This window comes from Schistocerca cancellata, chromosome 2, assembly GCF_023864275.1.
Source record: "Schistocerca cancellata isolate TAMUIC-IGC-003103 chromosome 2, iqSchCanc2.1, whole genome shotgun sequence".
NCBI classification, from domain to species: Eukaryota; Metazoa; Arthropoda; class Insecta; order Orthoptera; family Acrididae; genus Schistocerca; species Schistocerca cancellata.
The window spans coordinates 135,092,091-135,115,454 of record NC_064627.1 but is presented as its reverse complement, the minus strand read 5'-3'; the positions used below and the strand labels follow the sequence as shown (position 1 = coordinate 135,115,454).

At 42.8% G+C, this 23,364-nt stretch overlaps 1 protein-coding gene across 1 annotated transcript in view; it reads right to left on the bottom strand.

The window, feature by feature from the left end:
* The window catches only part of LOC126151832 (hexamerin-like), a 53,495-nt gene extending 32,781 nt beyond the window's left edge, over window positions 1-20,714 (bottom strand). Inside the window, exons 1-2 of the mRNA XM_049915967.1 lie at window positions 20,636-20,714; window positions 6,073-6,200 (exon numbers count right to left, since the gene is read on the bottom strand). Of these exons, the coding sequence (XP_049771924.1) occupies window positions 6,073-6,200; window positions 20,636-20,714 (207 nt within the window). The remainder of the gene's footprint in view (window positions 1-6,072; window positions 6,201-20,635) is intronic.
* Between the last annotated feature and the right edge of the window lie 2,650 nt (window positions 20,715-23,364).

The following is a 23,364-nucleotide window of genomic DNA, read 5'->3' as shown; positions in this document are numbered from 1 at the left end:
TTTACATGGTTACCAATAGGTAGCAGCAATGTGCGCCCGCTTCAGTTGTAGTAAAAATGGTGTCGGGACAACAGAAAGCGTTGTGTGTTCTACGTTTTGGGCACTGCGGATCAGTTATGACTGTTCAGCGTGATTTTCGTACTAGGTATGGTGTGGATCCTCCTACAGCACAGAGTATTAGACGATGGCATCAACAATTCCGAGGTAAAGGTTGTTTGTGTAAAGGCAAATCGCCGGGCCGTCCCCGAGCATCTGACACAGACGTCGAACGCATCCGCCATAGTTGCACAAGGAGTCTGAAGAAATCCGTTCGCCGTGCAGATGGACAACTCGCCATGGCCCGATGTCCGCCTGGCGTGTGTTGCGTCGACGTTTACACATGAAACCATACAAAATTCTGCTTCTGCAAGCTCTTCGTGAAGATGGCAAACAACAACGTGTGGAGTTCTGTAATTTCGTTTTTGGCAAGATGGAGAATGACAGTTTTCTCCAAGGTCTTAGTGTTAAGTGACGAGGCAACATTCCATTTAAATGGAAAAGTGAACCGCCATACTGTGAGAATATGGGAGACAGAACAACCACATGAAGTTGTACAACTTGAGAGGGACGCCCCAAAATTTAACGTGTTTTGTGCCGTTTCACTTGAAAAAATGTATGGTCAATTATTCTTTACCGAGAACACTGTTACAGGAAACACATATCTCGATATGCCTGAGAACTTTTTTTCGCACAGTTGAAGACTGATTCGAACGATTTCATTTACCAACAGGATGGGGCACCACCACACTCGTGTCTGGAAGTGCGGGAAGTTTTAAATGAAAGGATTACTGAACGATGGATCGGTCGCTCTGGACCAAATGCTTCAGCCTTACATTCCTAGCCTCCAAGGTCACAACAAGACCCGACTGTATGTGATAATTTCTTGCGGGGTGGGGGTGGGGGGTTATTATAAATACTGTTTATGTGCCTCCAACCACAATGAATGAACTGAGATATCGCATAACAGCAGCTGTGGAAGCTGTAACTCAAGACAAGCTCGTTGCAGTGTGGGAACGATTTGAATACCGCATTGACATGCCGTGCATCTCAAGCGGTGCGTATTGAACACCTATGAAAAGGTATGAAAAAAACCTTTTTGAGTTTCCCATTAATGAAAAAACGAAATTCGTTATGTATGTTTATTAGTTTCAGAAATATAGACATGCCAAATCGGATGACTCTTTTTGATACACCCTGTATATTCCAGGTCGGAAAGGAACCTGGCCGTCTGTTTAGAGGATAGGCACCAGTCACTGACGAATACCACTGATACTATGGTAACTAATAGATTATTTATTTTCACACAGTACGATTAACTTTGACATACAAATGAAACTGAAAAGAAAATGCACTATGTGCAATGAATGCTATGGTCTCTGCACATTTCATTTCTTATCTCTTTGTCCTGGATACATTTGACATGTGTACGGTCACGCATACATCTGGAGCCATCGCAGTCTGCAGAATCATTATTGGTTTCTGCATTTAAATATTTTCGTCTCCAACAAAGTCAAGATAAGCTAGTATTTAACGTTCCACGATTCTGCACCAAGCTGCTATAAAGCAGTACAGAACTCTGGTTCAGCACATTTCGATTTGTGATAGTTCCCGCGAACTGGAAAGTATAGTCGGTCGCTCCAACAACCATCGATGAACAACTGCCAACAATAGTCAGTACGGACTGTAATATGTGTACGGTCAGGCTCGCCGTTACCGGGTGTTTAAGCCGCTTTTAAATTCCACAGAGAAAGCGAGGTGGTATGGTCGTTCAGACATTGGACTTGTATTTGTGAGTGCGAAATTCTTGAATCATAATTCTTAGCTAGACGTTTCTTTCTGAACGAAACTGGTGACACGAGCCGATTTACACGTCACATCTCTTTGGACGTCTGCAGTTACTTCCGAACTCAGAAGATCACTGTTAAGTTAGCGGTTAACAGTTCTTTGTACACTGAACCATGTATTACGGTTTCCTCTCGTTCCATTCACGTCAAGCGAGCTGTCCTCAGTCGAATTTCCCTCTCAGGGTGTCTACAAGAATAATACACTGGAGTTCAAAATTACAGCAACAACCGGAAATGTTGCAAGATTGCGTTTATTTTGTCACAAAACAGTGTAAACAGATGATAGTAAAGTAGAAACAATGTAAAGAATAGAGAACGTAAACAACAGCAACATACATAACGGTAGACAAAAATGTTCTTCGTTTTTTCCAACTTAGCGGATTTGCACACACATTCCATCAACTTGTTATTGTGCTCAGTATGGGCTAGACTATCTCTGGCAGCAATACAGGGCTGACAACAACCAGGCATGCTGCGAATGATGTAATAAATCTGGTGTCGAGGCAATAATATCCATTCCTTCTGCAGAGATGCTCGCAAGTTTTGGAGAGTGGTTGATGGGTGCTGACGTGTTGCAACCTGTCTTCCCAGAGTTGGGTTCTCTTTAGCCGCTTTTATGTCGTTTCTTTGTCTCCGTAGAGCTGTACCATGGGAAAGCAAGGAGAGGATTTTGGTTGGTGCCCGATGTCCTCTTTCTATAACACAAACCGCACGCAATTAATAACTGGGTTTTTTATTCGTAAACAAGGAGCTATTTAACTTAAGTTTCCATGTGCTGTGGTACAAGCTCTCTTCTGTACAGTCCACATAGTCTCAATGACGTTGAAGTAGAAATGCGGTACGATCAATGTAAAGTTGCTATGTGCTGCCTGTCTCTGTGCTAGAAGCTAAGTCTGAGGGTCTGTCTTGGTGAGACACTGGAACTCCACGGTGTACAGACTCGAACTAACTGCCGTAAAAGGCTCGAACTAACTGGCTAAACTGGCTCTCCGCGGCAGGGATCCTAAACACGGGCGGCTGAGAGGGCGCTGGCGGCGTGTTTCCAGCGAGTCTTGGCATTGGCCTCTATCGATACTCTCGTAACTTCTATGCCACTTGATGTGCTGGCGCCAGCGTACGCCAGCACACCTAGTACATCCCAGACATGCTCTATGGGATTCCAATCGAGAGAGGGAGCAGACCACGCCATGCATACGATATTTTCCATTTGAAAGAAAACATCAACCACCCTTACTCTATGAGGCTGAGCATTATCGTCCATCAGCAAGACGTCTGGACCCACACAACTGCACATGAGGTGCCAAGACCACGTCACGATGCCTGACAATAGTTAAACCTTGTCGATTCACCTGTATAATTTCACGGTGTTCGAATGGTCAACATAATCTCCGATATCGGTCTTTTTCCACAATGTTTGGGTCCCAAAACCATGTTCCACGTTCCTTCCAGATCCGAATCCGTCAAAAATCACTCTCGAGATCAAATTGGGACTCATGTGTGGAAAGAATATCCGCCCATTGTTCGACCATTCACGTGGCATTTTGACGACTCCACTCCAGACGTTTCCTTCTGTGAAGACGAGTCAGAGGCACAAAAAAATGGTTCAAATGGCTCTGAGCACTATGGGACTTAACTGCTGTGGTCATCAGTCCCCTAGAACTTAGAACTACTTAAACCTAACTAACCTAAGGACATCACACGCATCCATGCCCGAGGCAGGATTCGAACCTGCGACCGTAGCGGTCGCGCAGTTCCAGGCTGTAGCGCCTAGAACCGCTCGACCAACTCGGCCGGCTCAGAGGCACACATACAGCAGGTCTCCTCTACACTGTGTGCCTTGATACTACATGTTCAGTGAATGCTGCGAGATGCCAGTTGCCATGCAGTATCAAGGCGGTAGCGTCGTCCCCTTACAGCCAACTAATGGTCCTCTTTTTTCTGATGTCACACGTAGTCGGTCCTGTCCTGGTCTTCGAGATACGGTTTTTGTCTCTATAAATTGTCGCCACATCCGAGAAACAACATAACTCTTCACATTAAGCCATCGGGTCACACCAGTTTGCAACAGTTCTGCTTCAATTGTTCCTATGTCCCTCCACCGCAGAGAGCCTTGTACGCATCTTCTCTGTGCCACACTGACTGTGTACACAGCGAATGTGAATGTGGAACTACCCGGCAAACAGTATCCCGTTTGATAGGCGCCTGACGTCATCGTTGGCGTGTCTTCCTGTTGACTGGAGCCGGCCGGAGTGGCCGAGCGGTTCTAAGCGCTACAGTCTGGAACCGGTCGCAGGTTCCAATCCTGAATCGGGCATGGATGTGTGTGATATCCTAAGGTTAGTTAGGTTTAAGCAGTTCTAACTTCTAGCGGACTGATGACCTCAGAAGTTAAGTCCCATAGCACTCAGAGCCATTGTTGACTGGAACGCCCTCTCCCTTGCAGAACATGATCGTACGGACATCTGTAGACAGTTTGTATGATTATATCCTAAATTAGACACAGGATGAGGAAATAAGCGGATTGTTGCTTTAATTTTGGATGCCAGTGTATGTAAAAAACTATTCGTGGCTTATTTTCGAAAACAGATTCTTAGGAATTCTTAAGTACGTTGTCACGTGATACGGAGCGTCTTTCTTCAGCTGTCTGTTAGCTCATAGTTTACAGCATTTCTGTTATATTCCCCCGAGCGTCAAAGAAAGTGTACATTTTCGCTGCCCTTCTTTCTATACGTTCGAAGTACATCGTTAGCCCAACGTGATATTGTAGTCCAGACAACGAGGGAAAATTGTGATGTCCTTTAGAGAGAACGATGTGTGATCGCTAACCACCTCCATCGCTGTTACTTGAACGCCCCCTATTTTACGGGAAGAATGTTGTAAGATTTCCTTGAAAGCCATGCAAATCTATATTTATCCGTTGGGAAAAGACTTGAAGTTGTTTTAATGCCAACGGTTTTTGCACATCGTATTAGGCCTGGTAATGTGCTTTTAGTATTTCAACATTTTTGTCCACCAACCAACGCTTAAGCAGATTTACTGCATCCTGTATGTGCTCCAGACTGATAGTTAAATTGGGATGTAGGTTTGTGACATGATGCTTAATTGTCATATATCTGATTTTAATGTCACAAGATACCTGAAGATGGCCTGTTTGTGACTGAAATGACGGCCATGGTGGCCGAGCGCTTCTAGGCGCTTCAGTCCGCAACCGCGTGACTGCTACGGTCGCAGGTTCGAATCCTGCCTCGGGCATGTATGTGTGTGTGATGTCCTTAGGTTAGTTAGGTTTAAGTAGTTCAAAGTTCTAGGGGACTGATGACCACAGAAGTTAAGTCCCATAGTGCTCAGAGACATTTGAACCATTTTGTGACTGAAACTGTTCGTATAAATAAAGTTACATATAGCTCTGTGCAAACGATTGTATTGAAGAAAAGACGTCATTTTTGGATGAATATTTCATTTTTTTTGTCCTGAAGCTTTACCTGTCCTTCTGATGCACTTGATACGTTGTTATGGAATCAGTGAGATGAGGAACTTTGTGTTCCGCTCTATAACAGCTGGTGGTTAACATTATACGCTGTGGGACATAAAGTCATGAGATGTCGCTGTTAATAACGAGTCGATCCCGCGTGAGCCCTCGAAATTGCAGTAACAGGTCGAGGCATGGTCTCTACCTGGCGTCGGAATCGTTCTCGAGAGGTACTGACCCGACCCACATTAGACCGTCGAACGCCTCAAACGGCTCTTCAGAGTGACGTGACGTCCGTTCGTCAAACACTTGCGGTTGTCTTGCGCGACGGCTTACTGGGGCGGAAACATTGGCTTTGCGACACGAGAGAGCCATCAAAACGCTGATCACAACGGAAACCCGATTTCTTTCGCAGTCTTCGATATGGTATGATTCATGAGCTCTGTACCGATTGCCGTCCCATGTTCAACGCCGATAAGTCGTGTTGTGCAGCCGTGTTCACTCCGCACGTGTCTGTAACGGACTGCTCTCAAATCGCGTCTGTAACTGCGCCCAACAACTAGCCGCAACATTCCAGTGTCATGCACGGCACACCTTCAAATGGGAAAACCCCTACTGTGACTTTCAGTCAGTCATTTTACTGACTAAAAATGCCCTGCGAAAGAAAGGAATTGCAGCTGCCACGATACTGTTTCCTCGGAGACGGCAGCAGTTGTTTACCTGATAGTTCTGAGGTACGACCTCGTAGTCCTTGGCGATGGCAGCCTGGTCCTCCCATAGCAATGGCTGGTTGGCGTGGCTCAGTAGCCGTAGCACGTCCTTCTGCCGAGTCAGCTGTACTTTATCATCTACGCAAAGAAAAGAACAGGTATCAGCTGTGAACTCGTTCATGAAACTGTTATTCTTTCTAAACTACTATGCCTGTTAATAGCCCATAAAATTCATATACTTGTAAGGAAACGGCACCAACTTCACCTCACATTTTAAGGACGGAAAAGCACACTTGCAGGACATAGCGCCAGCAATGGCGCTTACGTGAAAATTTGGACTGTGATTCTGATAGTACGCATTTATAACATTCCGAAAGTATAGCTTTTGGTAATTTCCAAAAATGATTGCCTATCGAAGTTGGAGGGCTCCGAACGATACATGGCGAACGTGCGATAGTAAATCGATTATGGAAGTCCCGTGGCGCGGGTTACGAGTATGTTTCAAGTTGTCACTACAGCAGCGACAAAAGAAAAGTGTCAGAGAAGCACTTGTAAATTCAAAGGAGACGACTTACCTTACTCGTCGTCGGTGCAATCGTCTTGTGACATTCCGCTGATGTACAAGCTACAGGGGCAATTCCTTTTTTCCCGTACCCAGGGTAAACTCTGCCAATATCGCGCAGGAATATCGGCAGAGTGTCACATGCGTCGACTTTCCCCTGCAAACGCAAGTTGTGGAAGTATAGGTACTAGAACAAGTACAGTTCGTCCCTCTGTCCTGGAGGCCCTTCTCTTTTTATGGTAGACTTGACAGACTTCCACAGCCGTTCTATATTCTGGGTATGGACACTGGTGTCAACTGAAGAGACGAACTCCACAGAGTGGTTCATGAATTCGTGGTCGAACCCTTCGACTTTGAGAGTCTGGTATGACTGAAACCCGTCTGTGATGACTTTTGTTACAGACAGTATGAAATGTTTTATGGACCCACTAAAGTCATCTTGTCTCGGGACAATACCCTCACAACGAAACACTTGCGGGACTCCCTTTCTATCCCACCGAAAACGCAAATATGATCTACACTCCTGGAAATTGAAATAAGAACACCGTGAATTCATTGTCCCAGGAAGGGGAAACTTTATTGACACATTCCTGGGGTCAGATACATCACATGATCACACTGACAGAACCACAGGCACATAGACACAGGCAACAGAGCATGCACAATGTCGGCACTAGTACAGTGTATATCCACCTTTCGCAGCAATGCAGGCTGCTATTCTCCCATGGAGACGATCGTAGAGATGCTGGATGTAGTCCTGTGGAACGGCTTGCCATGCCATTTCCACCTGGCGCCTCAGTTGGACCAGCGTTCGTGCTGGGCGTGCAGACCGCGTGAGACGACGCTTCATCCAGTCCCAAACATGCTCAATGGGGGACAGATCCGGAGATCTTGCTGGCCAGGGTAGTTGACTTACACCTTCTAGAGCACGTTGGGTGGCACGGGATACATGCGGACGTGCATTGTCCTGTTGGAACAGCAAGTTCCCTTGCCGGTCTAGGAATGGTAGAACGTTGGGTTCGATGACGGTTTGGATGTACCGTGCACTATTCAGTGTCCCCTCGACGATCACCAGTGGTGTACGGCCAGTGTAGGAGATCGCTCCCCACACCATGATGCCGGGTGTTGGCCCTGTGTGCCTCGGTCGTATGCAGTCCTGATTGTGGCGCTCACCTGCACGGCGCCAAACACGCATACGACCATCATTGGCACCAAGGCAGAAGCGACTCTCATCGCTGAAGACGACACGTCTCCATTCGTCCCTCCATTCACGCCTGTCGCGACACCACTGGAGGCGGGCTGCACGATGTTGGGGCGTGAGCGGAAGACGGCCTAACGGTGTGCGGGACCGTAGCCCAGCTTCATGGAGACGGTTGCAAATGGTCCTCGCTGCTACCCCAGGAGCAACAGTGTCCCTAATTTGCTGGGAAGTGGCGGTGCGGTCCCCTACGGCACTGCGTAGGATCCTACGGTCTTGGCGTGCATCCGTGCGTCGCTGCGGTCCGGTCCCAGGTCGACGGGCACGTGCACCTTCCGCCGACCACTGGCGACAACATCGATGTACTGTGGAGACCTCACGCCCCACGTGTTGAGCAATTCGGCGGTACGTCCACCCGGCCTCCCGCATGCCCACTATACGCCCTCGCTCAAAGTCCGTCAACTGCACATACGGTTCACGTCCACGCTGTCGCGGCATGCTACCAGTGTTAAAGACTGCGATGGAGCTCCGTATGCCACGGCAAACTGGCTGACACTGACGGCGGCGGTGCACAAATGCTGCGCAGCTAGCGCCATTCGACGGCCAACACCGCGGTTCCTGGTGTGTCCGCTGTGCCGTGCGTGTGATCATTGCTTGTACAGCCCTCTCGCAGTGTCCGGAGCAAGTATGGTGGGTCTGACACACCGGTGTCAATGTGTTCTTTTTTCCATTTCCAGGAGTGTATTTCACTTTTAGAAGGTCGTCCTCTATGATTCTTTCGTCTAACAATATGAGATTCGTCTACTTCTACTGTTTTATTCAGTCCACCAATTGGTAGACTTGTCATTTGTCACTATCACGTAGCACACTTCTCGGCAAAACCCGAAGTAGTCACACACGGAATTTCCGATAACTCGATTTCTGATGCTGTGGTTTGCAACGTGTACTCTCGAATCCAGCACGACACAAGAATTACGCTCGTCTGAGTCGATAATTTGGGGGACTCGAACCACGTATTTTCCCTGATGCTGGTTCGCTTTCCGCAATGAAATTGCAACGGAATCTCAGTGTCCACACTTCCCTTTCGAAGTTTAATAGACTTCGCAGCACCACAGTCAACACAGTCCCTCCTTTCCTTGTCCGGCAGAAGTCCACACTTCCGGCAAAAAGTCAAACATTTGTCTATGCTGAATATCCACGGAATGGAAGTTTCCCATGTGAGGCAACCCTCAGAAGAAACGTGAGAAGCAGCAGACATTACACTCGCTATCAAGAGAAACCGTGTCGATTTCCCAGTGGAATCACAAACAATTACGGCAGTAATGTAATGTACACGAACTGAAGAAACAACGCAAAACTGATAAAAATGACGATCACAAATAATTGATCATAACGCGCACCACAGGGTTACCATAATCGATTTACTATCGCACGTTCTATATGTATCGTTTCGAACCCTCCAACTTCGATAGGCAATCATTCTTGGAAATTACCCAGCTTTTAAGGGGCTCCGGAACGCCCTATACTTGCAATGTTAAAATAACGCTTATAAATTACATCTTTCCTCACAAAGTATTTGAGGTAGGAAGTTGAACTTTTTACAGATTATTTATTGGAAATGGGCTACAACTTAACACAGGGATTTTATAAAATTTTAGTTCAGTTATTAAAGATGATTTTTTTTCAATTGTAATGAAAATTCACAACATTTTTTTGCAATTTTTTATTTATATATTCAAAAATATACAGTTTTTTGGAAAAAGGCTGTGTTAAATTATGCAGAAGGTACTGTGTAACATTTACTGAAAGTTTGAAACAAATATGTTTGGAAGATCCTTAGAAAACATGTAATTAGTATGAGAAAATAAAAGGTTTGGGAATCGAGCGACAAAGATTGGATTAACTTTTTAGTGCATTCCAGGTCCATAGGATAGATTATCTTCATCCTCTGCAAACTCCTCCTCCAGCTTCCTCTTGTTCCTCCTCCTGTTTACTCTTGCTTGTATTTCTAGACTCTTTACAGCCCTGTCTGCAGCCCGAAGGCATTCCTTGTCTAAAGCAAGCATCGCTCGTACCATGTTAGAACCTATCTTCATTCCCATATTTCTAAATACCTTGCACCTTACAATGTTGCCATCATTGAAAGTCGCAACAGCAACTTTACTTTTACTCATTATTATACTTCAACAAAACAGAGACTCAAGAAACAGAATTAATTACGAATATTTTCGAGATAACGACAGAGTAAATAAACATGAAACAATCGACAATCACACCAGCGATATATATTGAACCATCACAGGTTAGCCACAACACATAATTTATCTCACATCACTAAAATGTACCTGATGAACACGGACGTTAATAATAACACCATTTGACAGCAGTTTAACAGCGCCAGAGTGGGTCACGCCCATGTAGAACACATTTCAAAAAAAATTTAAAAATAGTTGTAGTCTTCGGAATTGAATAAATTATATATCTATTAAAAAGTAATAGTCTGCAGATTCAGAAAACGCAAAAAAGTAAAAATTAAACTTTTCATGATTTTGAGCCTTTCCGGGGCCCCTTAAATATAGTTGTATGGAGATAAACATCGATTAATTTACTTATAATCAATTATTCAAAATGTAAGTCACAATCTCATTATTTATTTTGCTGCCAACCGGTTTCAACCCGCGATGGGCTCATCTTCAGGGCAATTTACACCATTTGGTCGCTCGCTGGAGTCGTCACCCTGCCTGTGAACGGTTGGTAACTATGCACAGGCAGGGTGACGACTCCAGCGAGCGACCAAATGGTGTAAATTGCCCTGAAGATGACCCCATCGCGGGTTGAAACCGGTTGGCAGCAAAATAAATAATGCGATTATGACTGTCATTTTGAATAACTGGTTGTTATAGTCGGGGCACGAGCGATGGGATACAGCATCGATGAAGTGAGGATTTTCCCGTACGACCATTTCACGAGTGTACCGTGAATATCAGGAATCATGTAAAACATCAAATCTCCGACATCGCTGAGCCCGGAAATGAAAGGGAGCAAAGACGACTGAAGAGAATCGTTCAACTTGACACATGTGCAATCCTTCCGCAAATTGCTGCAGATTTCAATGCTGGGCCAGCGTGCGAACTATTCAACGAAACATCATCGATATGGGCTTTCGGAACCGAACGCCTACTGGTGTACCACTGATTGCACGAGACAAAGCTTTACGCTTCGTCTGGGCCCGTCAACACCGACATTGGACTGTTGATGATTGGAAATGCGTTGCCTGGTCGGACGAGTCTCGTTTCAAATTGTATCGAGCGGATGGACGTGTACGGGTATGGAGACAACCTCATGAATCCATGGACACTGCATGTCAACAGGGAACTGTTCAAGCTGATGGAGGCTCTGTAATGGTGTGGGGCGCGTACAGTTGAAGTGATATGGGACGCCTGATATGTCTTGATACAACTCTTACAGGTGACACGTACGTAAGCATCCTGTCTGTTTACCTGCATCCATTCATGTCCATTCTGCATTGCAACGGATACCAACAGGACAATGTGACAGCTCACACGTCCAGAATTGCTACAGAGTAGCTCCAGGAACGCTCTTCTGAGTTTAAACATTTCTGCTGGATACCAAACTCCGCAGACATGAAAGTTATTGAGCATATCTGGGATGCCTTGCAACGTGCTATTCAGAAGAGGCCTCTACCCCCTCGTACTCTTACGGATTTATTGACAACCCTGCAGGATTCATGGTGTCAGTTCACTCCAGCGTTACTTCAGATATTGGTAGAGTCCGTGCCATGTCGTGTTGCGGCACTTCTGTGTGCTCGCGGAGGCCCTGCACGATAATAGGCAGGTATACCAGTTTCTTTGGCTCTTGAGTGTAATATTGAGCATACATGTATGTGAGGTCGACAGGTCACGTACTCTTTTCGAGTAAAATAACGAGTTCTGGATCAAAATACGTTTTGCAGATGGCTCCACTTCCCCGCTCCTCTTCCACTGCCTGTAGTGTCACGCGAGTGGGAAGATTGCGCATGGGAATTAGGTGGCTGCAGTGGAGCGGAACAGATGACAGGCAACATGTGCGCGGGAAAGTCTAAGAACTGTACTTCTGGAAGCTTATAACAGCGTATTGTCGGAATTAAGGCCCAATTGACTGCCGGGGCTGATATCTCGCTAGTGTGATTTTTCCTCCTTAAAATATGACGTCAAGTTGCCGGTGTCCTCTTGTTAGCATACAGGAGCAATTCGAATAACACCACATACAAACATAGGTAGACGTCTGGAATGAGAGATCAAGTAATTTATAGACTTATATTTATGTCTAAAGATCTCTGACGTTGTAGTTTCGGCAGTGGTGAGAAAGAACCACGGTATTTGTTTTGTGATCTGAGAATGACCGATGACGGCCGAAAGCGGTAATTTCGTTTGAAATTGTTGTGACTGTTCCAGGCAATGAATTATAACCAAAACAAACAATCACAGTGCGTTTCCAGTTCAACTTAAATGTTGTTCTCTCCAAAATCTCTTCATCTCTTTTGCTATTCATCCGGTCGTCGTCTTCAACTACACTAAATATAGTAACTCGTCAAGTTTATTGTTAATTTACACAGTTTCCTTTTCTATTTGTAGTTTATACACTGTTTTAGTTTCGTTTAATTGTTCTTCGGGACTATTTTCAAACTTGTCCTATTGATTTATTCTGTTAGTAGTTGAGGATTTATGGATCTGAAAATATCCTCCAAGTTTGGTGAGAATGATTTTGGCGAGCTGGAATCTCCATGACTGACACGTTTTTCATTTCAAAATTCCCGCCATCTTGAGTGACGCTAAAGGAAACTGTTGCACTGACATGTAACTCTTCAGTACATTAATGTAGACTGGATCTGTTAACTTTTTTCTTCGTCCCTGGTGGTCTGAGTTGGTTGAACCTGAGTGAAAATCTTTCTAAGCATTTGCGAATCTTATGATAATAATTTTCATATTGGATCTCCCTATGTGCTACAGAATGAAACCAGTTCTTTCATGCCGTAAGCGTTTTACCTTTATTTATTGAAAGTCATCATCGGTGGTCTGAAATACAAAGGTTTGACTGTTACAACTACTAACGAAAGGACCGGGTAGAGCACGATGAAACAAGTAAACAATCCCTCAAACAGAAGTCAGGAAACCAATAATTTCCCTGATATGACGTATTACTATCCTCGAATGCAATGTCCTTGAGGACAATCACGTTACTACAGGTGTTTCACATGGCCACCGTTCATGTCAAGGCAGGCTTCATTACGTCTCCTCTCATTGATGCCGACACAAGTTAAATAATCCCAGACGCGTTCCGAATCTACTGACGACCATCCAAAATGCATTCCTGGAGTTCATCGACGTTGCCAAGAGGACCGGAATACATCAAAGCTCTCAAGGATCCGCACAGAAAACAATCCAACGGTTTCAAGTCGGGGGGACCTGTGACGCAATGGGCTGGCTGCTGTGGTCGAGTGGTTCTAGGAGCTTCAGTCTGGAACCACGCGGCTGCTACGGTCGCAGGTTCGAATCCTGCCTCGGACATGGATGTGTATGATGTCCTTAGGTTTGTTAGGTTTAGGTAGTTCTAAGTCTAGGGGACTGATGACCTCAGATGTTAAGTCCAGTAGTGCTTAGAGCTATTAGAACCATTTGTGACGCAATGCTATTTGACAGCGACAACCGATACATTACAATTGCAGGCTTTCTCGGCGTATTTCAGCTATGAAATCTTCACGGGTTATCAGCCGAATGGCGTCGTCTTCTAGTCGCAACGTTTCATGGATTGCATATCCATCATCTTCAGGCGAAGTGTCGCGATGCTGTCGGTCCAGTGGCTGCAAAGGCGCGCGACAGTCAGCATCCCGAGACTTTCGAAATCCATGTAAGTCCAGTTTAATTGTATCTGTAACGATAGTATATGAAGCTGGGACTCCGAAAACATAATCTCCTCGGTTATTTGAAATGTATCAAGAAAACACAAGTTACGTTAGCGAGGCCCAGTGTATATTATTACTAGAGCAAATACGTGTATAAGAACAGAAAAACGTTTAAAATTGTCTTCCTGACACTATTTTATTCATGTAAGCACTGTAATTTTTAGTATTTAAAAGTGCTGTTACATGCACACGACAGAACTAATGAAAAAGAAGCAGTTGTAAACAATCGCCTGCTAATGTTTTGGGCTATTTAAGATGGCGGCATGGCCCTCCCACTCTGGCTTCAAAACGAGGTACAGCGTTAAGTCTATAGTGCCATCTCCATTGTTTTTTATCACCGTGGTTTCAGTACTGCAGACTTTTAGAATTCTAGACGGACACATATACTTTGAGCTAGCTGGAACATTTGGTAACTTGTCAATGAATATTTATTGGCCTATCTAAAAAAAAATAGGAAAGACAATAAACTTTGCGAACTTGTAATTAAAAATCAGAATCAATAGTGCAGATAATTACGTCGACGCAGCTTGTTCTGCAGCGTCTGTAATAAACACTTCGTTAGTATCGCACGCACTGACTATAAACTATTTAAATTAAATTTAAACGAACTATGTCTTCTTGAAGTGAGGCGTTGGTTCTTAATCTGTGTTCTTGTAATTGACCAGAGTATAATAACTGAATTGAAGCTTCGTCGCTGTGTTATTCAAATAAAACAAAATAAGAGTTAGCATACTCCGGCAACACTTCGCACGATTTTTATGTCGAGATCTGCGCACGCGACGACGCCACAGCCCAAAAGAACCACATATTAAAATATCTATAGTGAAGACAAGACCGCGACAACTTAACACCAGCTTCAAGGTGCGCGGAATAAATTGCGGGCCAGTTAAATTTTGGCCACCCTATACATACGGTAATTCTTCCAGGGCAGTGGCAGTGGCAGTGAATCGATTGTATTTTTGTTACGAAACTAAATTATTTTTAAATATTCATTACTATTAGCAATTTTTCGTAATACTGAGCATATAAGTTACCAATAATGAAACTATTTTCAGTACTACCTTTAATGTGACACAGTTTGATGGATGTTACAGCAGCTGAAAGGAATGTACTGTATGAACATTTTCTTCCTCTTATAATCCACCCACTACACACGTACATTGTTCCATGTATCTATGACAGTGAAATTGCGATACAAACATCACATATGCTTAAATATCTCATGAAAATACCCCCTCCAAGTTGTAGGTAGTTCTCACAATGGGCGACAAATTATTTCATGTTTCAACTTTCTACAGATAAACAAACTAATTGACATCACAACACAATAGTAACTTTATGAAAGTTATTCGCAACTGCGGAATCTTTCAGACAATAGCTACATTAGGTATGGAGATTTTATCTGTTGGTGACACATAAAAATTTGTGACGGACCAGCACTCGAACTAGGATTTCCTGCTTGTCGCGAGTACTCGCCTTAACCAGACCGGCTATCCGAGTGCGCTTCCAGGATTGACGCAACCTTCCATGTGTCATATTTCCTAAGTAAGTCTTACAGCTTCAGTCAATTCAAAAATTACGAGTCTAAGAGGTCCAGCAATTAAAAAAATCTACGAAGTGTAGTGCACACATTTCAACTCGGTTAACTTTAGATGGGGGTGCAGGGTGTAAGTAAAAGAAGTGTTGATGCGGAGAGACGCGGTGCGGTGGAAGCATGTTTTGTAACAAGAGCGTACCATCAATGTGGATATTTAGCATTATTCTCTCAGAAGGAGTTGTGCGTAGCACTCGCAACGTACTCTGAATTGTTTCATCACTTTATAAAGAAAGGTTGTTAGAAACAATCAGTTGCAATTGTCTCACTGACTCATTAATTTGTGATTCAACAGAACAACTACAGAAACTAAATATAACTTATCTTTCGTCATTTTAAAAATAAAAGTGTTCAAAAAAATTCTTTTTCATTCTGAAGCAGCCTCTTGACGATCAATAATATTGACAATATTTTCCGCATGCGCAATAATATTAATCGCCTGGGAGTGATATTCAGAGGTTGCGTAATAATACTGAGAACATGGGAAAATATGGAAATATATTTCGCTGCTTGGAAGTGTTGTGCTATATGTGGGGAATATTGACAATATCCTTGACAATTCTATCGTGCTACACAGGCCAGGGAGGTTAGTATTGTTATTGTTGTGTGTAAAATGAGTTCAAAAGAGACGCAAGGGCATTATTATTAGAGTGCGTCGAAATATTATCCCTGATACTGTGGGATGTTAGGACAGACAGGTACAAAAACAGATGATTTGTTGCTCAGAAAACATGGCGTATGGCCACGAAGGAAAATGTTTTTAAAAAAAAAATGATTAATGTAAAGCTAAGAATAAAGGTATATACAGATATTTATCTCTTGTATACATTGCTTATCCGAATATTATTCTTTAGTGCACTTATTATTGGATAACACGTTTCTATAACTATGTCTCAAATACTGTGAGAACTACCAGTGGCAAGGAATTTCAACGGGGCAAGATAAACGCTGACTTGGTGGAACTTTGTCTCTCATTGTATTATTTTGTTTTTGGATGATAGGGATATGAGCGTCGAGGGGGGAATGGAGCGTTGTGCTTGCAGCAAAGTAGAGACATTGCCACAGCAGGCGCGTCTTTGTCGTCCAACAATCTGAACTGCGGTATTATTGCACAATATTATCGACAGTATAACTGGTCATAGTACCGAGCAGTTTAGGGAGAACGTCCATATTATTGCACGGTATTATTATGGAAAGCGGAGGAGCCCCTAAATATCTGATCCAAGTCGCAAAAAGCCTGTATATGAACACCAGAATTAGAAGAGACAGAATTAGATAACACCTGAAATACAAACAAATCAAGTGGTAAAACACGCGTGTAGCTTGTCACCAACATTATTCAATATCTATATAGATGACATGACTAGGAAATATTAACTGGAATACTGACAGGATGCTATTCTTGGATGATCAATTTGTAATAGATGTAAGCGACCATAAATTACAAATTGCGTTACATAAACTGAGTCAAGTGCAAGCTACACTCTGATGGTATCTATAAATTAAACTAAAACCATGGCCCTTTTAGTACGAGCAAAAATAGTCCTAAATAATAAAACGATAAAACAGGTGGCCCATTTCGAGTATTTAGGATGTGCCGTATCGTATGATCAAGATGTAGATACACAGAAAAAACTAATACTTACCAGCATGTATGTGGTACAATAAGAAGGATACTTAAAGAGTAAGACAAGGAAAGACAGACAAATGAAATTTCATAAACTCATGGCAATTACTATTTTAATGTATGGGGCAGAGAGTTAGACTCTAGGATAGAAAGATTTACAGCAACTAGAAGCGTCAGAAGTGAAATTTCTAAGATCCGTGGAAGGCTGCACTAGGGAAGAAAAAATTAGAAACGAAACAATAAGGGAAGAATTAGGAATCCAACCAATAACGCAAAAGGCAATCCAGTACGAAGAAAAATGGAGACTAGCTTCGTATATCACCACAAAGGCTTCCTAAACTAGCAATGGATTATAAGCCACGGTGAATGAGAAATGTGGGAATACCGAGGATGAGATGTTAAGACCGCAACAGGCCCTAGGCTGAAGTGACCACACGTCTCGTATTTTACGGGATCGTCCCTTATTTACCTTAAATATCCCGTTATACCGAGAAAATACGGCGAGTGCATTTTCCCGTTTTTAATTAACCATCGCGAATATTTTCCAATAGCATGTTTTTAAGTAACATGTAGAATAACCAAATGGAGAATAAATGTGGTCATATCTAAAGAATAAAGATAATTCACGCTTTGAACCAAATGGAACGAGGAACGATTTCTGAAGTTAGTTGTTTGCTACTATGTAATGCTTTCATATGGCGAGCACTTTGTCGTTTCGGCTTTCTTTGTGCATTGCCTATTTCTTCGGGTTGCTGTATTTAGAAGTGTGGTTTTAGACCGTTAGAGTCACAGGTTACGTTGCTTGGTGTTATGTATTGCAGACTTTTCACAGAAATGCCAGAAAGGGAGTGTGTATTTACTGACGAAAGTAAATGTGAGTTTTCATTTCTGAAATTGGAACAGGAAAGCGAGAAATTATTTTACACGTTTGTTTGCGTGTGGCAAGAATAACACAATAATATATTTACTCGATTAGTAATTGAAGAATTTAATGTTTTTCTAGTGCGAGTGTTAACAGAAAGTACGAGAGTTACCCAGAAAGCAATGCACTGCATTTTTTTTCTCACCCGAAAACAGTGCTACGAATGAGAAGCGTTACATATGTGTTATTTGAAGTCTCTTGAGTGAGCGCGCCATGTTTCCGTCATTCCCGACAGATAGCGCAGCTGCAGAACAGTTTCAATATGGCGTCTGTTGGTGATGTACGCTACAAGCAACGTTTTGTCATTGAATTTCTGACTGCAGAGAGAGAAACTGTGGGGAATATTCACAAACGCTTGTACAAAGTCTATGGAGCATCTGTTGTTGACAGAAGTACAGTTAGTCGATGGGCACGGAGGGTGATGTCATGAGAAGGCGGTTCGGCGGAACTCCCACGATTTGCAGCGGTAGGGGAGACCATCCACGGCTGTCACACCTGACATGATGCAACGAGCTGCTGATGTCATTCGCGAGGACAGACGCATTACGACTCGGCAGTTGGCGCTGCATCTGTCAATCAGCAAAGGAAGTGTGGGTGCAATTATCCGCACAACTGGATATTCAAAAGTGTGTGTAAGATGGGTCCCGCGGTGTCTAACGGTGGATCACAGATCGCACATTTGTCTTGATTGGTTGCAACGTTTTGAAGTTGAGGGAGAGACCTTGTCCCGCATTGTGACAGGTGATGAAACCTGGGTTAACCATTTTGAGCCCAAAACAAAACGACAGTCGATGGAATGGCGCCGTTCTCACTCCTCACAGAAGAAAACATCCGCCGGTAAGGTCATGATCACCGTGTTATGGGACTGTGAAGATGTTATTCTCGGTTATGTGATGCCAAGAGGCGGTACCATTAATTTAGAAGCACGTGTCAACACATTAACAAAACTCAAGACGAGGTTCTGGCGACTTCGGTAACCCAGGAGATGTTTTGCTGCAACACGATAACTGTCGGCCCCCACACCGCAAAGATTAGCCGAGCGGTCCAAGGCGCTGCAGTCATGGACTGTGCGGCTGGTCCCGGTGGAGGTTCGAGTCCTCCGTCGGGCATGGGTGTGTGTGTTTTCCTTAGGATAATTTAGGTTAAGTAGTGTGTAAGCTTAGGGACTGATGACCTTAGCAGTTAAGTCCCTAAGATTTCACACACATTTGAACATTTTTTGAACACACCGCAAAACAGGATTGGACAGTGTTACCCCATCCACCCTACAGCCCTAGCCTAGCCGCCTCGGACTTCGCACTTGTTTGGGCCATTAAAGGATGCCATTTGTGGAAGACATTTTGAGGACGTGATTCACACAGTGAAGCACTGGCTCCGCCACCATGACAACGATTGGTGCCTATAGGGCGTGCACGCCCTGGTTTCGGGCTGATGGAAGGCCATAGAACGGGATGGAGATTACGTGTTGCAATAGGGTGTGTAGATAGAACACCATTCTTCCGTGTGTGTAATTCTCATTATATTCCATAAAGAATTATTGAACAAAAAAAAAGATGCGATGCATTGCTTTCAGGGCAACTCTCGTAGTTGTAGCATAGAGCAAACATTTTAGCCCAAATTATCGAAACAGATGCAGTTTTAAAGAAAATTTCCACAAAACGTTAATTCATTCAACTTTTAATTTGTGTCCCTTATTTTGATTTTAGATAAGTGGTCACCTTCCCTAGGCCTAACCCTGGGGTGGCACAAGAAGAAGATTATTATGTAATGTTATTGACCATCTAGGGACCACTTAAGGGGGGTAGGACGTCAAACTGGCCGACTTGGAGCAGTTTTAATTTCCACTGTCTATACTTTTACAAATAAATTCATGAAACTTTGTCAGCATGACCAGGAAGAGTTCAGGATTCACCCTCATAGCAGTGGAAGTTCAAAACTGTAACAATATATATATTTTTTACATGTAAAATGTCATCATTTTTTCACTTACTATTGGCTGCATTCGTTGGTATAGGTACACTTTTCGTCATAAGTAAGGGAGATTCTTTGACGAATTTTACACAGCATACAGACCATACTCACAGGTGTATGAAACTCTAGAATTTTCCAAATCTATTTAAAACTGTGCTAAAAATTGAGATAATTAACGATAAATTTGAGTTTTTTCTAAACATGAAGTTTAAAATGTAATAGCCCATTCATTTTTCATTAAAGAAATAAATTCTAGAGTTTCATACACCTGTAAGTATGGTTTTCATGCTGTGCAAAATTCATCGAAGAATCTCACTTACTTGTGAAGAAAAGTGAACCTATAGCAGCAAATGCAGCCAATAGTAAGTGAAAAAATGAATGAAATTTCACAGCTAAAAAAAATAAATTTTGTTATACTTTTGAACTTACATTGCTATGAGTTTGAATCCTGAATCCTTCCTGGTAGTGTTGACAAAGTTTTATGAATTTATTTGTAAAAGTATAGACAGTGGAAATTAAAATGTCGTGTGGTGCCTCTTCTGCTCCAAGTCGGCCCGTTTGACGTCCTACCCCCCTTAAGGTTTGGTTAGGCGCCAATGTTGATGGCGGTAAGGGCAGGGTGGGTACCAATTAGTATCTCATTGCAATAGGGGGTAATGGGTCTCAGAAAGGTTGGGAAGCACTGCCCTAGGACGTCCCTACAAACACTTAGGAAATTAAAAGAGCAGTGTACTCACTTTCTGTGCAGGCTTGCTCTTCTGGATCGGCAGCGGCGAAGGCTAGCAGAGTGAGGAGAGCTACCGCGGCGGTCTTCATGTCTCGCGGAGTGCTGTCGGTCGAGTCCTGGCATGGGGGCTGCCGAGGGGGCCGTCTTATAGGCCGCGGGCCGCCGCTATCTGCGCTCGTTAGCTCGCGCCGCGCCCTTGTCACCTGGGATTCTTCCGCTCGAGCGCGGAACGCTTCGCCATCTCGGCGCGGTGAGTCAAGACCCCATCTGACGGGTTCGAGACAGCTGCCCAGCCGGGCTATCACCTGGAGCACGTGATTCGGCGACTCCGTGTCGTCGCATGCACAACTGCGCCAGGCGAGCTGCCGCGATGGTAAGGCACTGGATTCGCATCTGCGAGGACGTCGGTTCAGACAGCGCGAGAGCCCACGACCAGAATTTTTGAGTTACAGCAATGCGGCCCGAACCAAATCAAATCGATAGATTCGATTACCCTAAACCAAAAAAACACTAATTTCAGAAATATATCGCGTCGCTTCTGATCTGACCACATTTTCAAAGATGTCAACAAATTTTTCCGAACTGTGTCGTAGCAGTAAGTCTGATTTTCGGAAGGTAATTGAATGATTGATCTAAGATACCTTATAAAAGCATTTCGGACTCCTGCAGTGTACCAAAACCTCGGGTAGCACTTGAAAGAAAAAAGAGACAAAAAAATAAATCATTGCAGACCATCTTAATATCCGTGTTACTAATAGATTTTGGTTATTTAGTGCGCAAAATTCGTTTTTCAGAAGAAAATCTGAATACCTTTTTTTTGAGACCGTTTTACACACATAGAAAAACTTTGCCTATAAATAAAAAAGCATTATGTCTGAAAACAGTTTTCCATGATAAAATAAGTTGCCCATATGGAGATAGAAACGATATAAGGCAAATTTAGTGCATCAACTTACAAATCAGACAACTTTTCCATATGATTAATAAATTGTACTGAGATGTATGAAAGCCTGTGTTTGCAAGCCAGTCAACAAGATACAACCGTCAAATTCTGAGATGATTAATAAAGAGTTTACTCGAAACTTTTGTATTGAAATTGAAGGATTTTTTTAAAATAAAATGGACAGAAGAAAACTGGGATAAAGTTTGTGAATTATAGTTTATTTGAAGTCAAAAAATGTAAATGTTTTTAATAATTGTCGGACTTATCATCATCATCGTCGTCATCAAAATCACTCTCCAGGTCACTATCATGCCTTTGTGTGAAAAAACACAATTAATCAAAATCACTAGTTTCTTTATAAAAATTATACAGGAAAATTCAACTGTACCTCTGGTGAATATTGATTCTTCGTCTAAAATAACGTCGCTTGTTTCTGATAGATGCCTATGGAAGAACCACAAAGAATCCAAACTTTTCAATGTCAATAAACTTTGCCAACAGCCGTACACTTTAAGATATTTTATTTTATTCGCAAAGCAACCAGCTGCGGCAATTCATTTTGCCACCTTCAGCCCCCTGCACAATAAGAGAGTATACATGTAATAATATAAGGGTGTACAAATCACGCTTACAGGAAGTGACAGGTAATCATAATACCTCTTAATCTTAAATATGGAAGTATTGGCTTAAATCAAATCTATGTGTACACCCAGCATAATGGACTAAAACATGTTTATATATTTATTAGTAGCGTTAAACCAAATCTCTGTGTATATGCAGCACAATAGACTAAAAACATGTGTACATATTTGTTAGTCATAAAACTATTTAACATCGCAGATGTACAAGGGAACATGTAAATTCATTAAAAAGATCAGCACTAGACAGTGTACAATCAAGAGCTTCGCTGAAAAAAGCTCGTCTTTTTTTTATAATAAAATCCTATAAAATTCTTTTAGATGAGGAACCGCTTAGTGTATATGAGTACCAATTTTCATTTAAAGTGAAATGTCACACAGTAATTTATGAAATACAATACTGTGCATATTTACGGCCTAGGGAATATCACAGATGGTAAGACAAGTAGTTGTCACAGCATCGACAATAACTTGACGCAAAACCAAACGGCAGTCGACGTATTAAGAAAAAATAGCATGCATAGCGATCAATAAGAATATTCAGATCTTGCGGTTTAGCTTACATAGTAAATCCGAATAAAAGATATGATTTGGTTTCCTTTATATTACTTAACAGGTCAGCATTACCGCAAGGCAAGTCCTCTAAGTTCTCAGACGACAACACTGACTCGCTGATAAACTAACCGGGTCCTGATCATACTCATCAGGTGTAGTCAATACATATCGAATTCCCACAAGTGAATTGGGGAATGTGTCAATTTGGGTCTAAAAAACAACTGGCTAAAATGTGGTATCTGCCAATAGGTAACACTAGTTCCCATTATAAGGAAGCATTAAATGCTTCATTGTCATATGTATAAAAATAGCATATAAGATACCAATAAATCGAAAACATGGTCACTGATAAACATATGCTGCCTACCAAGGGAGTAGACTGCTATAAAGCGCATACAAAGAGTTGCAGAAACCAAGATCTACGAGCTCATATGAAAGTGACATATAGTAAGCTTAATGTAAACAATCATTGTGTTACAGTAAGGTTGAAAAATTACGTTCACAATAAGATTCCTAGACAACAAAATATAGGAGAAGAACTGTGTATTGTCGGAAACACAATGGTGAACCGTGTAAGGGCTTAAATAATGTAGAGGCACATAA